We start from the raw sequence: 24,493 nt of genomic DNA on the forward strand, positions 1-24,493 counted from the left end.
ACATCAAGTCCTCTAAAGCCCTCTAAAGAAAACGTAGTACACTTGCCACCAAACGTTAAGTTGAAACAAAACAAAAGAAGGTTTTAGACGACATATGAGAGTGTTTTGGGGGTAAAAATAGGACTATAAGCAGCTTAGTAGCAAGAGATTTCATTCAGACCTGCTTCCCAATCAGTACGGAGGGGAAGGGAGGGAGGTTGGGGGGTGGGGGTAGGTGGGGGAGCGAGGCACAGGATGGAAGAGTGGGATGAAAGAGGGAGGAATAAAGAAGGAGGAAAGAGAAGGAGAAAGGGAGAAATGAATGAAAGCAGGATAGGTGAAGGAAAGCATGAGAGAGGAAATGAAAGCGAGGAGAAAGGAGGGTGAGAGTAAAAGATGAAAAGAGAGAGAGAGAGAGAGAGAGAGAGAGAGAGAGAGAGAGAGAGAGAGAGAGAGAGAGAGAGAGAGAGAGAGAGAACACACCTGGGTAAGCCACTCACCGCCCACGAAGCCAGTACAATATGTGGTCTACACCCAAGCTTATCAAATATTTCAGAATATATATATATAGTGATACCCAGGCAGATATACAGCGAGGCAGTAAGCGTGTATAAATACACAGGAATATACCTAAGGATGTTAGCAAAGTATAGATGCTTATACCCTGACTATAACAACAGATCTATTACAACATAAATCATAATTAAATCTTCACCAAAAATATTTCTCGCTTACCACATATTATAATAAAAATAATACCTTCCTTATGCTAAATATTAACAAATTTTCTGCATCTCAAAATCAAATGATCGAGGTGACTGTTGTAACCAGCAAGCTGTAAGTCCTAACTATTGTTGTTGACTTGGGGGCGGTGGTGCCGAATTTGTCCTGGCGTTCTCTTAAAAGTAAAACACAGGGGCCAGATTCACGAAAGAACTTACGCAAGCACTTACGGACCTGTGCATCTTTTCTCAATCTTTGGCGGCTTTGTTTCCAATTATTAAACAGCTAATGAGCTCCGAAGCACTAGAAAGCTGTTTATAACAATAACAACAGTTGAATGGGAAGTTTTCATGCTTGTAAACTGTTTAATAAATGTAACCAAAGCCGTCAAAGATTGAGGAAAGATGTACACGTTCGTAAGTGCTTGCGTAAGTTCTTTCGTGAATCTGGCCCCAGAGCCTTATGGCTACACTAACCTCGCCTGTCGGTGGAAACTAATGCGCCTCGCAGCGGATGAACACACTGGAAGGCAGGTGTTTGGGGGAGCCCCGGCGGTCCCTCAGGGAGTAGGAGTGCATGGGAGAGAGGGGAAAGGCGCCAAGCCAGGGGTCCCTAAGGGAAGCAAGCACCGGCCCAACCCCACACAGAGAACACCGGGTTAAACAACGACAAGGTAAAACGCGATGGCCCTCTCTTATACTCGCACCCAATTGGGCAAATACGCAACTACGTTTTCCAGTGACCTCTGACAGAGCAGGTCAGTCACTCACCACGCCCTGAGGGCCCTCCAGGAGCCCACCAAGCAGGGCCAGCTTTTGGCCCAGGGTTCAAGGGGCCCCCAGCGCTACGGTAATCTCCTATAGTCTTGTCATGTAAAACTGGTTTCTAACAGAGCTAAACTTATATAGGCTTGTCATAAACCAAACAAACTAGCAAGCTAATGTTTATGTCTACTCAATTCGACAGATATGAGTCAGGTATTCATTACAGTTTGCTGTGTTTTATCAGTTCAGTGATGAATGCAACTTTTATTGTTTTGTGGGTTTTTCAGAATCCTTTAGATATCGGTAAAAGACTAAGGGACATTAGGAAAAAATAGGCTAGTGATTTTTTGCCCTAAAAGCTTGAATTGACTTGAACATGTATGCAAGAATAATATTTTTGTTATAATAAAAGTAAGTTTATGGAAATTTAAAAAATATAATTTCTTTCCAACAATGCACTTACAGTTTGAATGTTTTTGTTTACTGAACAAAAAATATAGTTAATATTGTTAATAGTTTTGCTAAATCAAGCCTTGGCTATGAACCTTAGGGTCCCGCACAAAATGCTCCCGATTGGGCCTCAGCAGAACCTAAGGCCGGCCAAACCTCCAAGACCCGCCAACTCCCGGCACCTCTCGGCCAAGCCGGCGACGGACACCATTTCCACTTAAGAACCAGCCAGAAAACGGAAAAAAAAATCCATCAACTTTCCTGTGGCCCCAGGCGGTAAGAGGAAAAGACGCCTAACAGTCCCTTGAAGAGGAATACCTGACGACAGTATCGAGACCGAATATGTAAAATCGCGTCACGTTCTCCTGCGGCCCCTTAGCAGAGGTGTCCAGGCGTTCGCTCGTCTTCAAGGTTGAGCCAGACCAGCCCAAGTCTTAACTGACAGCTTACTGGCAAGAATTCTGATTCGCTGAATCACACTCTTGACGTCATGAATAGGTGACGTATATTGAACCGTTGTTATTTTCCGGTTTTGTTAGGCAATTCCAGGATTGATTGGGTTACTGCAATCCTTCCTACGCTTCTAATGCAGTGGTGTGTCTTTATCATAGTGTAGATACCGCTGCACTGCTACCAGGAGGATTACTTATTTTATAGCCCAATAGATGATAAAAAAAACGTTTTGTACATTGGCCAAGATTAGGTTACATGGTTTGGTTTGGTCTGGTTTTCTAGTTCGGTCTAGGTTTGGTTGTGTTTAAATTATTAGGTGTTATTTACACTATAGGCCTATCATAAATTAACAATGTGTACAAAATTTCCCTTGCAATTTAATGCAATGTACATAAATGTACAATGTTACAAAAATTTTGCAATTTAGTGTAATGTACAAAACTGCACTAAATTGCAAAATATACCCTAATATTTTGAGTGAAAGAGAGAGATATGACTTACCACACCGCTAATAGAGCGGTTTAACTTAGGAAATGATTAAACTTATCTTACAAGTGTTCTGGCTGTTTTAAATAAGTCTGAACTGGCTCACTGCGCAATTATTTAAGCAATTTAATACTTTAATTGTATTAAATCTACCGACGAACACGCCGGTAGAATTACAGAAGCGCAGAAAGCTTGCAGCCAAAATAGCCGTTAGTCACAGCATAGGTTATGAATGACAATAGGCGGGTAGAAATAGCCTAAGCTGCTCTATCCCTCTGAGATGTATTTTATTTTTCGTCTCAATAAACATACTTGAACTTGAATTACAATAACGACACTAACGAGAGTATAACAGTCAACTGCCTATGTCAATGTATCGCAGTCCTACAGTGGTTGCCATAAGCGGGATTTTGGTTTTCTCCATTGCGGGGGCATGAGTAGCTTGGCGGGAGCTCACTTTCTTGGAGAGGATATCCTGTCCCTGTGTCGGTAACCACGACCACTCTTACATAAACACCTTTTCCCCTAGAGCTCAAGACTTGATCGTCAAAGCTTATAGTGATCGACCATGTGTGTATGAAGGAGCAGCACTTACCTTCCCGCACTGCCTGTGTCACCAGTTCTTCAAGTACTACTGTGGTTGAGTCAGTGCGGCGGCACAACAGTGAGGTATAACTCACAGTAGGTGACGTGAGTGTGCTAAACGGTGGTGGAGGTTCGTGTGCAACGTGTCTGCAACCAGCGTGCAACACGTACTTACTGTGTTTGGCAGTTCCTTTCGGGTATCTGTTCTCGTGCCCTTCTGAACGCTTCTTTGTGTCCAACTGAAAATGAAGTTTAAGGTTTTAATGGTGAAAATAATAAAATGAAAATATTGAAATGTTTTAATAATAATAATAATAATAATAGTAATACGTTAACGACAAAATAATAACAATAAACCAGTGAATCAAATGAAAGGTAAAAACAGTGTTTTCTTTTAAGAATAATTTGCAAAAGGTTTCACCAAATAACACTACTTGATTTCAGTGAAAAATGGAACATTCTAAACTCTACCAAGAGTTTGTAGTTGAATTCGGTTATGTACCCAAACCCGTTGTGTAGGAGGTGGGGAAAGGGATACAGTGACGAACGTTCTAGAAGGTTCAGAATATGGACCCTCCAAAGTTATGTAAGCCAAGTAAGTTTCTTTGGTGTGGAATTATTTAAATTTGACTCCCATTAGTTTATCAAGCACCCCACACCCACCCTCGTGGGCCGTGGTGGAACGTGCACCCCCACACCCACCCCCGTGGGCGGTGGAACGTGCATCCCCACACCCACCCCTGTGGGCGGTGGTGGAAGGGTTAATGTTAAACAATGACCACAGGAGGTAAAGCTGTGTTTGTTTAACTAAGCATCCCTTTTAATAGTTGAAACGTTTGGAAAAAAATTATAGGAGGTGAGAGTAGGCTTCCTGGTGGAGTTTAAATTTAAGGGAAAGTTATATTGATGAATATAATTCATGTGGATTCCATCATATGCTGGCCACCCAATTGATGGTAGAGTATATTAGTTGGGTAAAGCATGCTTTCAAACAAGATGTTTATAACCGTTGATTGGCTATAAGCAGCTTGAGATCATTAATATACAGACAACTTCAAATTAAATCTGAAGTAAAGCTAAACATATAATACCTACTGCGTCAATCATCACACGTCTATGGGTGCTCCAATAAAGTCAAGTCAGATCTAAAGCTTGCATTGGCATAACAATTATGACGTCACAATAACATCATACACCTCGTCCACACCAAATATTTGTATCTCTTACTTTTGTTGGGTTAAGTTAGGTTTGGTTTGTTTAAAGAGCAGCGATGACGTCTTAGACCGTACTCATAAAATCAGCAGACTCCTATTTACTACTGCTGCTGCTATAGATGTGACAACATGTAAATTGTGTCAGTAAAAACATTTGCAGTCCCTACAACACAATGCAACTGAAAGACAAACAGTTAGAGACAACTCCATCAATGAAGATTTGTCAAAATCTTTAATACAAAATTATTTATTACCTAGTCTTTGTTAAGGACCCAAACCAAATTTTCGGATGTAACCAACATCCTTTCTCAAGGTACAGTAGTGTATACAATGTTTAGAACATTGTATACAGCACCTTGAGAAAGGATGTAGGCTATATCAGAAAATTTCGTTTTTAATACACACATACAATGGGTCTTTCCTTCACCTTCATTGTCACACTTGGCTGGTCAGGTCTACATCCAGTCCATCCTCTCGAGTTGCCACACTGGACAGAAAATGGTGTACCCAACGTGCTTTAAAGGAGCATTAAAAAGATCTCTATTTTTCATATATACATCTATAAATGATTTATAAAATCTATTATGTATTACTAATCCTCCTCCAGTTCAATTAATGAAAATATCAATAATAACACAAAAATTTAATGAAATAATAACGACTAATAATGCTAGTTACCGTGATATTTCTGCATTATGCAAAACTAATTTATTAATTTCAATCATAACACTCGCGTTATCTGTTCCTATTCCAACAAGTTTCTTCAAGTCAAACATTCTACCCCATAATTATGGTTTAATTCCCTCTACAATACTCTCAGCATTACATTTTTCAAGCAGAACCAGTCCAAGTAATGTTGTCACAGCTTTATCATTATTTTTACTATAGTAAATAACGGTCACTTAATAACTTCTTAACAGAAATTTAATTAGACTCGACTAACAACAAACTGTAAAGACTCTTATATCATTCATCAACATCTGCTCGAAAAGGCTACACAAAACATTCTTTATATTACTGCTTTTTGTGCAGTAATATAATTCATACAAAACTACGATTTTTTATAACAATAACAAGAAGATTCCAAGATTAGAACGTGAACTCGTCGTGTTAAAGCCATATCCATTCATTACATCTCTATAAAATGTATTTATCTGTGGTGCTTCAAGTTCAAATATGTTTATTGAGACAAGATAGAAATACATCTCAAAGGGATAGAGTAGCTTAGGCTATTTCTACCCCCCCATCTGTGGTGCTGCCGTAGTACAACCGTGTGACAGGCTACGAGAGGGTCGCCACCAGCATAGCACCTTCTTGCTGGTTACATGCGTGTGCTCCTCCACACAGAGACGGTCGGAAATAGTGGAAGACTCCATGTGTGTAGATGAGAGGACAAAACGTGGGTCGTCGTGGTCTTTATTCTCAGATTTTATTTATGTTGGGGAAAACAAATAAATTCTTGGGGGTCATAAAGACAACCGGAGCAGGCAAGGTTTTTCAGTTCCTTGTGTGCGTATATTCGTAATGTATGTGTGTTATAGAACAGAACTTGTATTGCTAACAAATAATTGATTACATTTATATAAAATAACAGAAACATTAGTGCTTTCTTACCGAGAAAGTTAGTGGGCGGCGAACCCAAGCGTCTGCCCCTCCACCAGCCATGACGCGAACAGTACCACGCCTGGTAGCCACCGGACAACTCACTTTCCTGCAGGGGTTCTCCTGCAGGAGAGTACTATGCTTCTTGCTGGTGTTGGTGGCAGCCCAGGAAAGACTTGCCTCGGCCACGAATCCAACTATACGCTCAAATACGGACGACTCCTCATCTTCAAATGCAGATATACCATGGTCGACAGACGACGACTCATCTTCAAATACAGATATACCATGGTCGACAGATGACCCATTCTTCTACTCCCAGTCAGAACCTGAACTCATCATTCCCAGCTGCACCTCTAGAGTTGCTACCGACTGTTTCCTAGCCAGTCCGCGACCCATGGTGAGTAGATGTGGTTGGTTAAGGGGCGACGCCGATTGAGGGATCGGATGTGCTCATGGTGAGTGGATGCTGTCTCCCTTCTTGATAGTAGGCGCAGTTTGTATAAAGGGTTTATCCTACCGATGACGGCACGAGTACAAATGTTGGGACGCGTTTATGTTGAGAATGATAAGAGTTTCAAGTGTTTGTTGCGTTGTGCTGTAGATAGAGGAGCGACGACTAAAACAGAGGTGTGTGTTAGAGGGATACTTGCCGCATTGTAGGGTAAGATATTGTGTTTATGGCGTCAGCTGATCGTTGGTGCTGCAGCGAGGAAGTTGTTTTCTGCGGTTGGAAGAAAACGCGCTCAGATTGGGGACTTGTTTATTTTATAATAGTAAATAATAAATTAATAATAAATTAATAATAAATTAATAATAAATAATAAATTATTATTATTATATAATAAATAATATAATAACAATAATATAGTATAATGATAAGCGATTATTTTTAATGAATCAAATAGCTAATTAGGGTGAATGATAAATAATTAGTGACTAATGCATAACAATAAAGTATTAAAGAATAATTATAATGAATAATCATTATAATGATAAAGTATTAAATCAATTATAATTAATAGTTACATCTATAGTTAGTAATTGAAAGTTGCATTATTTGAATTTACACTAATTACAATTCATGGTAATATTTCTTAGCTATCTGCAGGCTTATCACTTTGGGGGTCTCGGCGGAGCACCCCGAAAGTTACCACAAATGCTTAGCAAGCTAGAACAAGTGCCCCTTGAGCCTGCCTGTGCGTCGTCCCTTGGAAAAGAAACAGGGGATGCAGAGGATCCCGGGAGGAGGGTAGGCGTTTTGTAAGCGTTTCTGCCCGAAACGCTTTGCGTAATAGTGGCTTTAGGCATTGTATGTACTAGCTCTATCTATAAAGCCAACAAACTTTGTAAAATCTCTTTATGTATATACCTTACCTAAATAAAAATTATTATTATTATTATTATTATTATTATTATTATTATTATTATTATTATTATTATTATTATTATTATATGTAAGTGAGCAGCTGCTTGCATGTCGAGAACAGAGGGCAGAGCTTATATAACATTGGCTCGTTGCACGCGCAGCTGGGGCGGTTAGACTCGACAGCTCCCAGACATACGTTTTCCTTCCCCTCAGAAAACCCACCGCTTTTTTGGGAAAAGCAGTGTTCTTTTTTTGTGTTTGCCTGTTGGTGGCGCCAGGTATAAATGTGGCACAGGTTAAATGTGGCCCTTATCACTTACGGGCTATTCATGCCCGTGCCACCTCTTGGGTGGCTAAATCTTTATTAATCAATGTGGCCCAATTTGTCAGTCGACTGGAGATATTTAGCCAGTGCTTTGACTATTTGATAGTTTTTTCTGTAACAAGAGGTCACCTCCTAATAAATGTTCGATGGTAAAGGGTATTTTAAGTGCTATAAATACTTGTTTGAAGTTTACTCTGGCACTATGATGTCGGAAACAGTGAAGGAGGTAGTGTACGATTGTTTCTGGCACCTGACAGCTGATGCAGAGTTCGTTAATGTCTGTTCTGTATTTAAAGCTGTGGGCTGCCAGTTTGGTGTGTCCTAGCATTAACATGGTCATCGTTGCATCAATTTCTCTGCTTATATATCAGACATGTTTCCAAGTTCCCAGTTCTTTTTAATGGACCCATAGTACAAAGGTGAGTATGACGTTTTCAATTTCATTACAAAATCTTGGGTTATGGTATCTTTGAAGGCTCCTTTATTTGCTAAAAGAAATTCAAATCAGCTACATAAATAAAAAGACTCTGCCTTAGTACTGCATCACGCTTGAATTATTGAATATCTTTACTCTTCAATCTGTATATTATAAAACTTTTCTAAATATATATAAAATTCATAAAACATTACCTTTCGTTATTACAATTACTCCTCAATATACATTTACCAGTATAAATTCTACACTACTACTATTATTACTAATGATAACAAATTTACCAGCGAAAATGTTACTAGTTTACTGCTTCTGTAACTCCCACGTAACTAAATGCGTAAAAAAACATTATAAATTATTTATAAGATATTACAAATTACTACTGCATACCAAGCAAAAACAATAAATGACTACCGGAAGCGAGTAAGATTCCACGAGTGATGCTCAGTTGTCCCCATTCTTAATTAGGTCAGTCTCCATCTCATTATCTCTTGTTAATGATAGTATGTCATTGTATTGCCTAGCTTGCCCGTGATCTTACTGACCTTTATTGCATGAATATAGTAATTATTATAACAATATATTTCAGGTAATACTGTCGGTTTATTTTATTAATTTATTTTCTAAACGTCGAGACATAATTTGGATGTTTAATGAGAATACGATATATAAAAATGTCAAGGAATTAGCCTACTTGGAATAGGAATACATTTTATTACCAATTACATTAAACACACCATATATATATACTTCTATATAAGAGATGTATGACTGCTGCTTAGAGTGGGGGAATCGTAGCCTCAGGGATCAGAACCAAACAACATTCAAAGGAACCTTACTGATACCCACCAATGAAAAGTTATATTCCATTAGAGTTCTGTCGAGGATTCTGAAGTATGGGAAGTTGCGCTGATTCATCTACACGTTCCCCAACTTTCTTAAACAACTGAAGTAATATTAGCCAATTTCAAGTTTCGAGGCACTCTTCTTTGGTCCACGGATTTTGTGAATAGCACAATGAAATCACATGACCGTGATATATGCATGAGATGCCGTACCTAAGGTATTCAGGGATGGGTTTGATCTGATCGTATGATTTCGTTATCTAGTTCAAATAAGTCTACCGAGGCAATCAAATACATCCCAAACGGATGCAATAGCTTAGGCTATTTCTACCCTCCTCGGTTTCAGTATTTTATCTGCGAATAGCTTTTAAAATTCATGCTAAAGTACGTTCTGTTTTATCGGCTTTGATACAAGAGCATAAAATATGATGGAGAATGCTTTCATCGCCTGTGTCATCTATGAATAAGCTTTCCAGTTCACGTATCTTGGGAAACGTTGTGAATAGAATGCTTATAAACACTGTAAAGTTCTTTATTACCCGGCCTATGGTTGGGACCATCATTCACAGCTGACACTCCTTACCCTACCTTCCTCAGGGGTGGCAGGCAGCCCACACCTTCTGTCGCAGTCATGGAGGCTTCCTGACGGGGAGGAAGGAGCTACGGCCGCTAACACACGCTTGGCGAACCAGAAACATGACGTGGCTTGAAGAGAACCTGACCAAGCACTTTGGATTCTTGACCTGGCCTGTGGGGAACGTCACATTCCACGACGTGACTTGGACGGCACTCTCCCAGCACGGCGGCCACTACCAGTGGATGTCCCAATACCCTGGTGAGGGTCTTTCTGTGTCCTCTGGTGGAGGGAGGGAGGGAGAGAGAGAGAGAGAGAGAGAGAGAGAGAGAGAGAGAGAGAGAGAGAGAGAGAGAGAGAGAGAGAGAGAGAGAGAGAGAGAGAGAGAGAGAGAGAGAGAGAGACAGACAGAGAGAGAGACAGAGAGAGAGACAGAGACAGAGACAGAGACAGACAGACAGACAGACAGACAGACAGACAGACAGACAGACAGACAGACAGACAGACAGACAGACAGACAGACAGACAGACAGACAGACACTATTAGTGTGTACGAGTTAATTTTAAATTTAAACATAAGTATTTTAGGGTTTATTATTGATTATTTTAGGGTTGGTTGATATTTTTATCAAACAAATCAACACAAATGTCGTGATTTTTAGACTAATAAATATAATTCACTTAAAAATCAAGCTTCTTAATTATTTTTCTTCTGCATTGAAAGATACGTTAAATTTAATACTTACATGCATTTTTTTTTTATTTCGAGTCAAAACTATTTTGTTGCCTCGCATATCCTATATACAGTATATTTATTATTCCTCAGTACTGCCTAACATATGTAAAATTTTACACCATGAAGTCACTCAGGTAATCATTAAAAACTCTCAATATATTTATATAAAAGTTACAACAATGTTTATATAAAAAAATAAACTATCTAGTTAGACACACACGGCCTCGTTACTAGGCTACATCTGGTGGTTGTGCCTATTATGCCCGACAAAACAGTATATAATACCCGACAACAGTATATAATACCCATTTCACTGTCATCCACACCAGTAATACCCAATTCTCTACCACCCAAGCGAATAACACCCAATTTACTTTCATCCACATATATAATAACCACACTGTACGCAACACAATCCTAGCACTCATCTACAATACATAAGTAAGCAACACCAGATTGACAATCATTCACACCAGTGATAATCACAATACAGTATATCATCTGCAGCATCACAATACAGTATCGTTATCATCTGCAGCATCACAACACAGTACCATTATCCTCTGTAACATCACAACACCGTAAACAACACCAGACTTGCCGTCAGCCACCTCAGAAACAATCACTGGACAGTAGGCAGCCTTCTGCATGCACCCTATGACAAGCCACACGTAGCCCCGTAAGGACACTGAGACCTTGACAGCGTGTCCTGCAGCCATGGGGGACTTCGTGCCATGGATGGACCCGCCTTTCCCGTGGAGCAGAGATTGTGCCGCCTTCAACCTCCTCACCAACAGCTTCCAACTCCACCCCTGCAACAGCACCCTCAACTTCTTCTGCCTCTTGCGCACTCCTCCGTCAGGTAGGATTTATGATCGATCCCCTGCGAATCAGCAAATGTTCTCTCTGGCGTTAACTTCACACCAAAAGTGGTTTCTTCTTCGTAATTTTGTATACTACACTGGTTTCTAAATATAATTTCATGTTTTTGCTCTTCTTTCACTTCCACGCCCTTCCAGCACCTCACCTTAGTTTTAGCCCTTTAGTTAGCAGTTCTCATTCATGTAAGACTTGTCTGTACCAATCTGCGGTACATTTTATAATGCCAAATATGACTAAAAATTACTCCTGCTTAATAATTTCAGTTTCCTGATATTCACCAATTTATTTTGCTCGCGTGGTTTTACTACTGCTTAATACTGTTTCTCAGTATGTCATCTTTAGGCCTCCCCACATGCTCATTATTTGCCTTTATGTATCATTACTGATGCTCCGGTGTCCAACAAAGATCTGTATCATTGCCTCAAGGAACTTTGTTAAACCATTGGGCTGGTCTCATGGTTTGGTATATCTGCTCCCTGAGCTTCATAGCTTATATTGGTGATAAAGTCTTATAATTTTTCATGCTGTTCTGTCCTACGTCTTTTCACAAATACAATCTTTCAGAAATAGACTTCAGTGACGTAGAGCTTCGTGTGAGGGCCAACATGGATGTGAGGGACGGCTGGGTTAGTGTGAGTGAAGAGGCTTTCCAGTACCTCTCTCTCACATGCACGGCTCATCATATCTCCACGGGAAGCACTCTCACCCGTCAACCACCAGTATTCTGGAGCAAAGTATGATATTAATCTCGTACACACACACACACACACACACACACACACACACACACACACACACACACACACACACACACACACACACACACACACACACACACACACACACACACGCACGCATATGCACGCATATACAGTACTAGGTTGGCCAACATAAGAACTGCCTTTAAAACTTGTGTAAGGAATCGTTCAGGACACTGTATACCACTTATGTCCGACCAATCCTGGAATATGCAGCTCCAGCCTGGAGTCCATATCTAGTTAAACACAAGAAAAAGTTAGAGAAGATTCAACGGTATGCCACCAGACTTGTCCCGGAACTGAGAGGTATGAGCTACGAGGAAAGGCTGAAGGAGCTGAACCTCACGTCCCTGGAAAAACATAAGAGTAAGGGGAGACATAACCACCTACAAAATTCTCAGGGGAATTGACAGGGTGGACAAAGACAAACTCTTCAGCACGGGTACAACACAAACAAGGGGGCTCAGGTGGAAATGAGCAAATGAGCCACAGGTACCCAAATGAGCCACAGAGACATTAGAAAGAATTTTTTCAGTGTCCGAGTAGTTAACAAGTGGAATGCACTAGGAAGTGATGTGGTGGAGGCTGATTCCATACACAGTTTCAAATGTAGGTATGATAGAGCCCAGTAGGCTCAGGAATCTGTACACCAGTTGATTGACAGTTGAGAGGCGGGACTAAAGAGACAAAGCTCAACCCCCGCAAGCACAATTAGGTGAGTACACAGCATAGCATAGCATCGCATAGGTTCTTTGCACATAAAGAACATTGTGCAAGGAGACTGCTATGCACAATGGCTTTCCAATTTCAGAATTGGTTTTTTGACCATACATTGATGGTGAAATACAATAGAAACTGTTCACGGCCTTTGTGAGACCAAGGTTGGAATATGCAGCGGTTATATGGTACCTATATCTTAAGAAGCGGTTATATGGTGCCTATATCTTAAGAAGCGGTTATATGGTGCCTATATCTTAAGAAGCGGTTATATGGTGCCTATATCTTAAGAAGCGGTTATATGGTGCCTATATCTTAAGAAGCGGTTATATGGTGCCTATATCTTAAGAAGCACATCAACAGTCATATGGAAGCTGCTGTTTGTTATAGTCTTCACAATACACTGCTCGTTTCTTAATCTCATATGTTGTTTATCTACTGGGAGCGAAATATGGATACAGTGCAAGGATTTCAGGTATTTTATCTTTAGTAATATGATAGGTTGCCATAGCATACAGAGTGAGTTTAGATTTATCTCTAAATGGCTCGATTTTACTACAATCGTGTAGCAAAATATAATGTTCGCGTGTGTGTCACCTGTCTTTGTCAGCACACTTTACACTTTAACTTTAACTAGATCCCTTTACAAGCCGAACTGCCAGAGATACTTGTAGCCAAGTCTTATTCGAGCTGTGACAACGTCTGTAAGTCTGCTGATTTTGTTACTTGCCCCATACACATGTTTTACTTAACACATTTCATTGTGATAAACAATGGACCTGCTAGTTCCACTTTTCACTGTTCTACTTCCCTCAAATTACTCCTAGTTCTCGTCTAATGACACTTTTAAGGGACCTATTTGATAACTCAAGATTCCATTCAACTCTGTCTTTATTTACTGCAACCTTAGCAAGGGCGTCAACTTTATCATGTTCCTGCAGGCCAATGTGAGAAGGAATCCACAACATTTTTATATTTACCCCTTGATAAGTATACTTATATATCTACGCCTGGCTTCTGAGACAAGCACGTTATTACTTGATTGCAAACTATCTATTATTATTTATTTATTACACCACGAGTGTAGCTCTCATCCTGTAACTAGTGTAATTACTTCAATAAAGTTGCTCAACAAGTAGGAGTCACAGTTTTAAAAGCCATCTAATCCTTAGTAATAATCATATGAACATTTGACTTCAAGTAAGAAAGTCGTTATTCAGTGTTGATATTGTGTCCTTGTGAACTCGTGTCAGTAATTGGCATTTTGTATTAGTATGGATAGTAAATTTAATATTTTTATATGTACAGTTCTTTTTACTCTGTATTGATTTATATGCATATTTAAGTTTCTAAATGTTTAAATTTTGCTCCATGTATTATTCCCAGGACGAGGTGTACATAAGTTCCCTCACCCAAGTGGAGTTTCCTGCCCTTGTGCATGACTCTACCAAGTCGTGGATGGAAGAAGAGACTCACATGGTGCTGAAGCAGGGAACCTTCTGGTGCGAGGCGTGGGTCCCCAGGTCATCTGCCCGCTTGGTCAGCAACAAGGTGTTGGTGACGTTGGATCAGTGGAGGGTGTTTGTGTTAGCAGCCCACCACCACCACCATACCCCACTCAGAATTCAAGATGCCGTCCTCCATATTAACCATACCTTTGCTGCTCAGTTTCCTGACTCTGATAATTATACAGTTGACCTAATTTCTGTCGAGAAGGAGCTCACAGGAAGTGCAGAAACAGTTTTTAAATATCGCTACCAAGTGCATATTCCCAACAGGGGTGACCTCTTCACGAGAGTGCTGGAACGTTTTCAGAATGAAAGCCAAGTCAATAAAGGTCTCTTTGACAAAAGTGGCTACTTCAAGATATCCTCAGCCGCTTTCTCGTCGTACTGCTTTAAGCAAACTGTTAAGTACATCAACGGAAATCAAATTGTGTGGCCATTCAGTGTGGTAGGGAAAGTCAACCCTCTTAATTACCGATGTGAAATATCTAGCAACAGGCTACAGCCAGGTCACTGTCGCTGGAACTATACACACGGAGCTACAATAGACTTTGACCCCTCCAGGTGCAAGAGGTTCGAATACTGTCCACGTAATTACACCGGCGTTGCCGAACACATTTGTTTCTCATTAACCTCTCCAGATACATGGGAAACTGGATTCAAGACCATATATAAGAACAGCTTAGAAAGAGGCATTCTCGATTCCTTCATCTTCCATCAAACAGATGATGCAACGACTTCTGTTTATAATATAGTGAAACAACTGTTAGAGACGATGGGATATAACAGAGTGTGGCTACCAGTTAAGAGACTGGTGCCTTTGGCTCCTCTTACTTACATGGGTCCTGGAGCATCAGACTACCCATACTCACATTATGAGGGTTCACCCCTCTTCAACATATCATGGGCTCCTCGTCATCCCCATTCAGATCTAGACTGTCTGGCCCTAGACATGAAGACAAATACAATTTTAACGCAACCTTGTGATTCAGACCTTCCGTTTATTGTTCTAATCGATGTCCAACCTTTGCAGAATATTTCAAGCAAGAATATGAAATTAAATGTATCCAAACTAATTGATGAATCAATGGCTTGTGATAAGGGTTGGCACTCAACTCGGCTTCAAAGTGATCAATATATATGCTTTAAAATGTTCCTAGATGCAGGGAATCTTACATGGACAGAAGCCGATAAATTTTGTGCAAAACAAAATGCTCAACTTCCCTCTCCAAATATAGGTTTTTTAGACTGGGTATATAGACAATATTTATACAGCTATGATGTCGATGCTGTATGGATGAATACAGAAATAAAATTATATGATAAGCCAGGCATGGAAGACTCACCAGATGATATGATTAACTGGAAGGCAGATACAGATTACAAACTGGATTTCTCAGTGCTAAGAGTTGATGGATGGTCCAAGGAAGGGAAAGATGTGTCCTTGTCAAATGTCTTGTGTCAGAAGGTTCTTCCAAACGTGTTAACAACCAAAGTTAAGATCTATAAGACAGACAGTTTTTCATTATTTTTGCACATAGATATTATCAATGTGGCATTGCTCGATGATTACATTAATCCTCTTAGATGTTTTGCGAATGGTAGACCAATTGAGCATAGACAAATAAATAACTCTGAACACATGTATGGAATAGATCATGCCAGGCAAGGTTATTTTCAGTGTCAAACGTGGATGCTGAGCCCATTCCAATCTGTGCAATCCAACATTTTATTTAACACAAACATAAAAATGTTGACGTTTGCAGTGAGTCTTCTTCAGAAAATAGACTACACACCTAGGCTGCATGACTCTACATTCACTTTTGTCACACAACAAAGGGGAAATTCGATGAAGTGTGTAGTTGCCTTTACGGAAAGACTTAAAGAAGAATTTCGAAGGCTGGCATTATTTAATGTGAACATAAGTGCAGATAATTTCTTTTACTCACCTGCTATACAACCACAAGGCTTATATCACAATTTTCATTTGGAATTTGAAGTAATTGATGATACCACTGCAAAGATAACAGAAGAAGATATGTTTGAAATATTAGCAGAAATATTTGCAACTGAGGGAGATTTCTCCGAGTGTTCCCTAGCCAGTATAAAGAGTACAGTGGGTTGCGTCAGTGATGTCACAGTGGACAAAGGCATTAGTGAAAAAAATCTTACTTGGCCAAAAATAGAAGGTAGCAGCATCGTACTGCCCAAGGAACTTTGTATCACCTTGAGGGGAGAACCTGTCACCCGGGAGTGTGTAGGAGACTTCCTTGTTGGTTATCACTGGGATATGCCCTCTGGAAGTTGTACTGGTCAGCCTTCCAATGTCACCAAACAACTTTGGGAAATTAACTGGGCCAATTCATCTTCTACATCCAGTGTTATAACAACTATCTCCACTCTTACTGCCAATGGAAGTACACTTAAACCAGTTGATATACATTTTGTTGCTTCAAAGCTTCATTCATTATCAAAAGAGGATACAGTAACTGAACTTAATTTGGAAGAGATAGTAGAGATACTTAATAATGTTATGGAAGCTGACGGTGAAGCATTTGAGCATATTCAGAACAAATTAAACTCTTCAAGTATTCTCTTCGAAGCTTTCGAAAGCATTGTCTTTAAAGTGAAGCTCCCTGAAAATGAGGGTGACCAAAAGTCGAAAGCATTCAGAGAACTAGTTTCTGTTGAGCGGATAGATTTAGAAATAAATTCCACTGTTATTGGTTACAAAGCCATGAAAGGAACGCAAGAGGAAGAAACACTGAAAATTGGAACTAAAGTTAACCTGCAGGATAGCGATGCTGCAATTATATTCCCTACAAACCTTACCCAGATTGTTGCTTCTGACAATGGTAGACTTGCTAAAATGCAAATTGACAGGAAGCAAAAGATTCAGTTAACTTTTGCAGTTTACAGAAATCCAAAACTATTTCAAGATAATGAGTCATATCCCAACTTCTCAGTTAATACACACATAATTCAAGCCACATATGGTGGTAAAGTTGTAAACAATCTCAAAGAACCAGTTAAATTAATCTTCAAGCCTTCAAGACATGGAAATGATTCAAAATGTGTATACTGGGATTTCAAAAAGAATTCAGGAAGGGGCGGATGGTCAACTGAGGGATGCTGGAAGGGCGAGTCTGAAGGTGACCACTGTGTTTGTTTCTGCAATCACTTAACTTGTTTTGCTCAACTAATGAACTATAATGATGAGGCATTCGAAGGCATTCATGCTGTGGTTCTTGATATGATAACCATAATCGGGTGTAGTTTGTCAATTATCAGCCTATTGCTAGTATTCACCACATTCTTTTTATTCAAGAAATGGAGACGACCATTAAGCAATAAGATTCTGGTCAATCTGTCTTTCTCTGTTTTCTGTAGTATTGTAATTTTTTTAGCAGGCATCGATCAAACCTGGAACGTGATCTTGTGCCGGGGCGTTGCTGTTGCTCTTCATTACTTTATCCTCGCATCTTTTGGCTGGATGCTGGTTGAAGCAGTGCACCAGTACCTCAAGTTTGTCAAGGTGGTAGGCACTTACATTCCCAGGTTTATGTGGAAAGCCTCTGTAAGTGCTTGGGGTGTACCTGTGCTCCCAATAATTGTTGTTCTTGTATATGACAGTACATTATATGACAGTGGAAATGAATACAATCCTGATGCTAAAATCTGCTGGATGTCCAGCGATGGTTTCAAGTATGCTTTCTTACCCCCTTTGGCATTGACAATGGCAATCAACTTAATCATGTTTTGCCTCATAATCTATGGTGCAACTTGTGGGCGTGTCCAGGTTACCTCAACCATGCCAGAAAGGGAACTTTTGATAAGCCAGCTGAGAATGGCAATATGTGTTTTCTTTCTCTTAGGCTTCACTTGGGTCTTTGGGATCCTGGCCATTTGGAAAGGACGCTTGTTATTTTCATATCTCTTCAGCATTTTCAACACACTTCAGGGGTTCTTCCTTTTTCTATTTCATGTATTTCGAGAACGTAGTGCTAGAAGGCTTTGGAAAGAATTTCTTTCTGTTATAACAAGGAATCTAACTTCTTCAGAACAAGCAAATTCTCAAAACATTAATTCACTGCAATACAAACACAATTTAGACAGCATTATCTACAACCAAAGAGATATATCTTTCAATCCACGCATATCTCCTGCTCCAAAGGACAGGGGAAGCATTAAATCTGCTGCTACCACCACCACTCTCCTCCATTCTCATACCAGTTTTAAAAATTATAAAATAAATAAATAAATTATGTATATATGTATATATATATTATATATATATATATATATATATATATATATATATATATATATATATATATATATATATATATGTATATATGTATATATATATGTATTATATATATATATACTGTGTATATATATATATATATATATATATATATATATATATATATATATATATATATATATATATATACAGTATATATATATATATATACATATATATATATATATATATATATATATATATATATATACATATATACACACATACATATATATTAATATTAGAGGGTACCACCTCTGGTTGTTTGTAGTGAATATTTATTCATTTATTTATTTATACAAGCTGTATAGAGCAACTTGTGTAGTGGTCTCCAAAGTCGGCTCACAATTTATGTAAATTTATGTAAATAAATTATGTAAATAAATTGCTTTTTATGAAAATTTAAAAAAAAGACAAAAAATCAGGTAAACTGAGGGATGATGCATTGAGACAATTCTTCTCTCTCACTTAGATATGAATGATACCTGTCAACTTGTGAAAAGTCTTCAAGTGCAAGACAAAGACAAGATTTTACACATTTCACTTAGATCTTATCACAGGCTAAACTTACATGAAATCGACTTGATTTTAAATTATTTTTCTGCATTTTACCCAGATACTCTAGTCATACATTAGTTACATGCATAAAGCAGGTCACAATGGTGATACATATACAGGTAGGCATCACTCTAAGTGTGTCATTTTGTAATAAAGAGTTATCAGAAGCTTATACTTAATACTTAATGAGTAAATAATACTGACGGAATAAGTTATTTGTGCATCCCATGTACATTGAAAGTGTATACTGTATAGATAAACTCATATGTACATATATACTGTACACATGGAGAAATTTTAAATATGAATATGATAAGTTTTAAACCAAGAAATCATTAACATATCACATGTTAATAAAAGTTTGTTTCTTATTTTTGCTATTTTAAGTACAGTATTTTGATTTAAAATAAATAAGTTTTTGACAAATATTTATCATATGCATAATAATGCCGTGATATTTACCTGAATTTACCTGAGGGTCACTATCTCTAGTGGCCATGAAGGGGACAGGAAGTCAGCAGCTTGTCAAATGTCTTTCCATTACATATTGCACATATCCCCATTAGCTTCAGAAATCTAGTTTTAAGATAAAAAAAAAACATTATTTATTGTCAATAAAGCTTTTTAATAGATAAAATAACTTTTGAAAAATTATTAATCATTACTATAGAATATTTTTGTGTATACAGTACTGTCTGTGCTCACTTACCCAGATTATATGGACAGGATCCCTCACTGGATAAACCAGACATCCGGATAAGCAGAATTCTTACAGGAGAAATCCAAAAATTACCATATTTGCAATTTTTTGTACCACAACCAACATAATTTGGATTTCCACACACACTATGAATCAAAAATATAACTTAAAAGAGAAAGTTTAACTTACCTTGTTGTAGTTAAGTGTTCTTGTTTCATACTGTAAATCTTTATATGTGTAGTTCTTCAAAATTTATGTAACCTAGCCTCCGGTTATCTGGAATTCTGTCCAGATATGGTGAATTTTTGCTAGAAAATTATCCGGGTGTGATTTTTGCTGGAGAACCCAAATACGACTAGTAGTAGGCATCCTTCAGTCTCGGGAGACTATGGAGTTGCGCTATGGTTGTCAATCCTGGTGCAGCATCTGGTGTGACTGATGAGGCCAATCCGAGAATGGCAGTCCATCCCACACTGAGCACAAACGAAGTTCGATTCTGGTCTGTCTTCCTGGCTACCGGCTATCCTTCTCTGTCTCTCTGCCTCCGATTTCTTGGCAAGTGACTCCTCGAACTTGGAAAGACCTCTTTGAATAGACTGCCCCCAGACTGAACAGTCTGTGGCCCATGTTTCCCACGTAGCAAGATCAACGTCCATGGCTTTCAGGTCCCTCTTGCATACGTCTTTATACCGTAGCCGGGACTTGCCTGTTGGACGTTTTCCCTGCGTCAGCTCTCCATACAGGAGATCCTTGGGAATCCTGCCATCGCCCATTTGCACCACGTGCCCGAGCCAGTGCATTCGTCTCTGTTTCAGCATTGCATACATGCTGGTGATTCTAGTTCTCCCCAGGACGTTGTTGCTTGTCACCTTGTCCTGCCAGGTGATGTCCAAGATGTGTCGAATGTAACACATGTGGTAGGCATTCAGCTGTCTTTCCTGACGGGCACGGAATGTCCAAGACTCACTGCCATAAAGCAGAGTGCTCAGGACACAGGCTCTGTAAACCTGAATCTTTGTACACTCAGTCAGCCTATTGTTGGCCCACACTCTCTTTGTCAGTCTGAACATGGTAGTAGGTGCCTTACCGACACATTTGTTTAGCTCGGTATCAAGAGAGGAGAAGTCAGAGATTGTGGAACCCAGGTACATGAAGTCGTGAATGACTTCCAGTTTGGAATCGGAGATGCCAATATCAGGTGGGGTGTCCACTCCTTGTCCCATGACCTATGTTTTCTTCAGGCTGATGGTGAGTCCGAAAGCCTGACAGGCCTTGCTGCAGCGGGTCATGAGCAGTTGGAGGTCTTCGGCTGAGTGGGCAGTGACTGCTGCATCATCGGCAAAAAGGAAGTCACGCAGACACCTCAGCCGAACCTTCGTCTTGGCTCTCAGCCTGGCGAGGTTAAAGAGCTTTCCATCTGACCTGGTCCGAAGGTAGATACCTTCTGTGGCAGATCCGAAGGCGTGCTGCAGCATAACTGTGAAGCCAGGACGCAGCCCTGCTTTACTCCACTTCGGATGTCAAAGGCGTCTGATGTTAGGCCATCAAAGACCATGGTGCCTTTCATGTTCTCTTGGAAAGATCTGATAATGCTGAGGAGCCTGGGTGGGCATCTGATCTTGGGAAGGATCTTGAACAGGCCATCCCTGCTGACGAGGTCGAAGGCCTTCGTCAAATATATGAAGGCTACGAAGAGTGGCTGCTTCTGTTGCCCTGCATTTCTCCTGCAGTTGTCTGAGGGAAAAGACCATGTCGATGGTGGACCTGTTAGCTCTGAATCCGTATTGTGATTCTGGATAGACTCTCTCTGCAAGTACTTGGAGCCTCTTCAATGTGATTCGAGCAAACAGCTTTCCGACAATACTGAGGAGAGAGATTCCACGGTAATTGTTGCAGTCATCCCTGTCACCTTTATTCTTTTACAGTGTGACAATGTTGGTGTCCCTCATGTCTTGTGGCACCTCTCCTTCTTCCCAGCAGAGGCAGAGAATTTCATGCAGCTCCATGAGCAGGCTACCTCTGCAGCACTTCAAGGTTTCAGCAGGAATGCCATCTTTTCCAAGAGCTTTGCCAGAAGCAAGGGAGTCTAGGACCTCGCTGAGTTCTTCGAGGGTCGGTTCGTTGCCGAGCTCCATTAACACAAGCAGGCACTCAATGGCGCTCAGGGCATCTTTGGTGACCACATTCTCCCTGGCGTATAGCTCAGAGTAGTGCTTGACCCAGTGCTTCAGCTGCAGTGTCTGGTCCTGAATCACCTCGCCTGTGGCAGATTTCAGAGGAGTGGTCTTCTGGACTCGGCCAAGGGCCCGCTTGATGCCGTCATACATTCCCCTTACATTGCCTGTATCCGCTGCAGCCTGTATCTGGAAGCAGAGCTGGAGCCAATAGTTGTTGGCACATCGCCTAGCGTTCTGCTGCACTTTGCAGCGGACGGCCCAAAGGATCTGTAAGTTGCGCTGACTTGGGCAGGCTTTGTAGGCTGCCAAGGCGTTTCTCTTCTCTTCGATGACAGGTGTCATCTCTTCCGAGTGAGCCTCGAACCAGTCTGTTGACCTGCTGGTCTTCTTGCCAAAGGTGGACATGGCAGCATTGAACACAGCGTCTCTGAAGTGCTCCCATCTTTTACAGGCGGTGACCCCGGCTGGGCCAGGGAGAGCTTCCTTGAGCACACGTGCAAAATCTTCCACCTTGTCCTGGTTGCGGGACTTGGTGGTGTCGATGCGAGGTCTGCCCTCCTTTTTCGAGTAATGAATCTTCTTTGTTTGCATCTTGACCCTGCTATATACCAAGGAGTGGTCGGTGTCACAGACAGCACTCTGGTAGCTACGGGTAATCTTGACGCTGGGTAGACTTGCACTCCTGGTAAGAATCAGGTCAAGCTGGTGCCAGTGCTTGAATCTGGGGTGTCTCCAAGGGACTCAGTGTTGAGGTTTTATGCCGAAGAACGTGTTGGTGACACAGAGACCACGAAGGCAGCAGAGTTCTAGCAGACGTTCCCCATTCTCATTCATCCTCCCTATGCCAAATTGACCCAGACAAGTGGGCCAAAAGTTGTGATCGGCACCCACTCTGGCGTGGGTGTAGTGGCACCCACTACAGCTTCTGTAATAGTAGTCTATGCCTATCATCCTTTTCACCTTTATATTGTTTATCGTTACTAAATTTCTTTAATATCTCACATGTGATAGCTTACTTCTCATTTAGTATTGGGTTTATTCCATTATATATATAAAAAATTTATTCAATTTATTCGTTTTGTGCAAAATGCTTCATGTGGCTTTATTTAATATGCAGCCCTGTACCTTCAAATATCTCTATACCATGTTTTTGTGTATGCATATTTCACGAATAAAATATTATTATTACTACTATTATTATTATTATTATTGAAAAAATCAGTAGGAGCCATTTAAAGGACTCAAACCAATGATCCGGGTACTCACATGCCCTAGACAATTATACCACAACATGGTAAAAAACCTGAGATTTGTGCAATATTATTATTATTATTATTATTACAGTATTATTATTATTATTATTATTATTGCACAACGAAATCTCATTAACATAATGTATCAATGAGAAAATCAGTAGGAGCCATTATGAGGGTTCGAACATCTGCTTAGGAGTACCCAGAGCATAGGTTCTCCGAGGAGAACCAGTAGGAGCCTCATGGCTCCTACTGATTTTCTCATTATTATTATTATTATTATTATTATTATTATTATTGAGAAAATCCACAGAAGCTGTAATGAGGGTTCGAACCTATGCACTGGGTGTTCCTAGATACACGCTCTAGACTACTGCGCCACAACATGGTAAAAGAATTGCAACCTAGGGTACTACTGCACCCTCGAGGATTCCTGAGGCTTTAATGATATTTGAATCATAATCAGTGATATTTGCTATGTCACGATAATGTGATTTCTGTGTATTGAAAGAGGGGCATCAGAGGTAGAATTACTGGACGACAGAGCCAGAGTCCACAGGGGAATTGTGTGAAAGCCTACTTTGGCTTCAGTGGAAGCCACAGGAATCCTCGAGGGTGCCGTTGTACCCCTGGTTGCAATTCTTTTACCATGTCGTGGCGTAGTTGACTTGAGCATGCATCTGGAAACACCCAGTGCATAGGTTTGAACCCTCATCACGGCTCCTCTTGATTTTTACATTGATATATCACGATAATGTGATTTCTCTGTGATTATTATTATTATTATTATTGTATAAGAATTTAATGCCACATTTATAAAACAAATTATTTGAAGCACACTTATTGTATATATTTTAGAATCATTTGCTAAGTGGAGGCTCATAAATTCGTTTTGCACTAGCCCCACAAAATGTTAATCCAGTTTTGCATGAGTGAAGAAGTACCCGTCATATGACTGCCAGGAGTAATGCAACTTGTATATAATTATAGGGTTGCTTGGGGCAAACCTTGTAAATTGTCAATATTACAACAAGAAAAATGTAGTGTCTAAGAATAATGTATAGCCACTAATTTAGGAATTGAGAACATAATACTGTAG

The 24,493-nt window shown here is 40.0% G+C and overlaps 3 protein-coding genes across 28 annotated transcripts in view; 1 reads left to right on the forward strand and 2 right to left on the reverse strand.

Moving 5' to 3' along the window:
• LOC123746900 (uncharacterized) overlaps positions 1–3,586 on the reverse strand; it is a 106,705-nt gene extending 103,119 nt beyond the window's left edge. The window contains exon 1 of the mRNA XM_069319658.1: positions 3,451–3,586. The gene's annotated coding sequence lies outside the window, so the exon portion shown is untranslated. The remainder of the gene's footprint in view (positions 1–3,450) is intronic.
• LOC138359813 (zonadhesin-like) overlaps positions 1–5,430 on the reverse strand; it is a 19,824-nt gene extending 14,394 nt beyond the window's left edge. Inside the window, exons 1-3 of the mRNA XM_069319519.1 lie at positions 5,333–5,430; positions 5,064–5,169; positions 3,451–3,679 (exon numbers count right to left, since the gene is read on the reverse strand). Of these exons, the coding sequence (XP_069175620.1) occupies positions 3,451–3,679; positions 5,064–5,169; positions 5,333–5,430 (433 nt within the window). The remainder of the gene's footprint in view (positions 1–3,450; positions 3,680–5,063; positions 5,170–5,332) is intronic.
• LOC123746901 (uncharacterized) lies at positions 3,370–18,662 on the forward strand. Of its 26 annotated transcripts, XM_069319656.1 has the most exons (8): positions 3,677–3,815; positions 6,249–6,656; positions 7,368–7,508; positions 9,826–10,063; positions 11,242–11,400; positions 11,985–12,154; positions 14,282–17,552; positions 17,811–18,662. In XM_069319656.1, the coding sequence occupies exons 2-8, from the start codon at positions 6,318–6,320 to the stop codon at positions 18,659–18,661; spliced, it is 5,169 nt and encodes a 1,722-aa protein (XP_069175757.1). In that variant the 5' UTR covers positions 3,677–3,815; positions 6,249–6,317; the 3' UTR covers position 18,662. The 26 variants fall into 26 exon arrangements, with proteins under 26 accessions (XP_069175747.1, XP_069175754.1, XP_069175748.1 ...); XM_069319646.1 differs by lacking the exon at positions 3,677–3,815 and adding an exon at positions 3,370–3,524 and having other exon boundaries at positions 14,282–18,662; XM_069319647.1 differs by lacking the exon at positions 3,677–3,815 and adding an exon at positions 3,390–3,536 and having other exon boundaries at positions 14,282–18,662.
• The last annotated feature ends 5,831 nt before the right edge of the window (positions 18,663–24,493 follow it).

The sequence above is a fragment of the Procambarus clarkii genome, chromosome 93, assembly GCF_040958095.1.
Source record: "Procambarus clarkii isolate CNS0578487 chromosome 93, FALCON_Pclarkii_2.0, whole genome shotgun sequence".
Classification (NCBI taxonomy): Eukaryota; Metazoa; Arthropoda; class Malacostraca; order Decapoda; family Cambaridae; genus Procambarus; species Procambarus clarkii.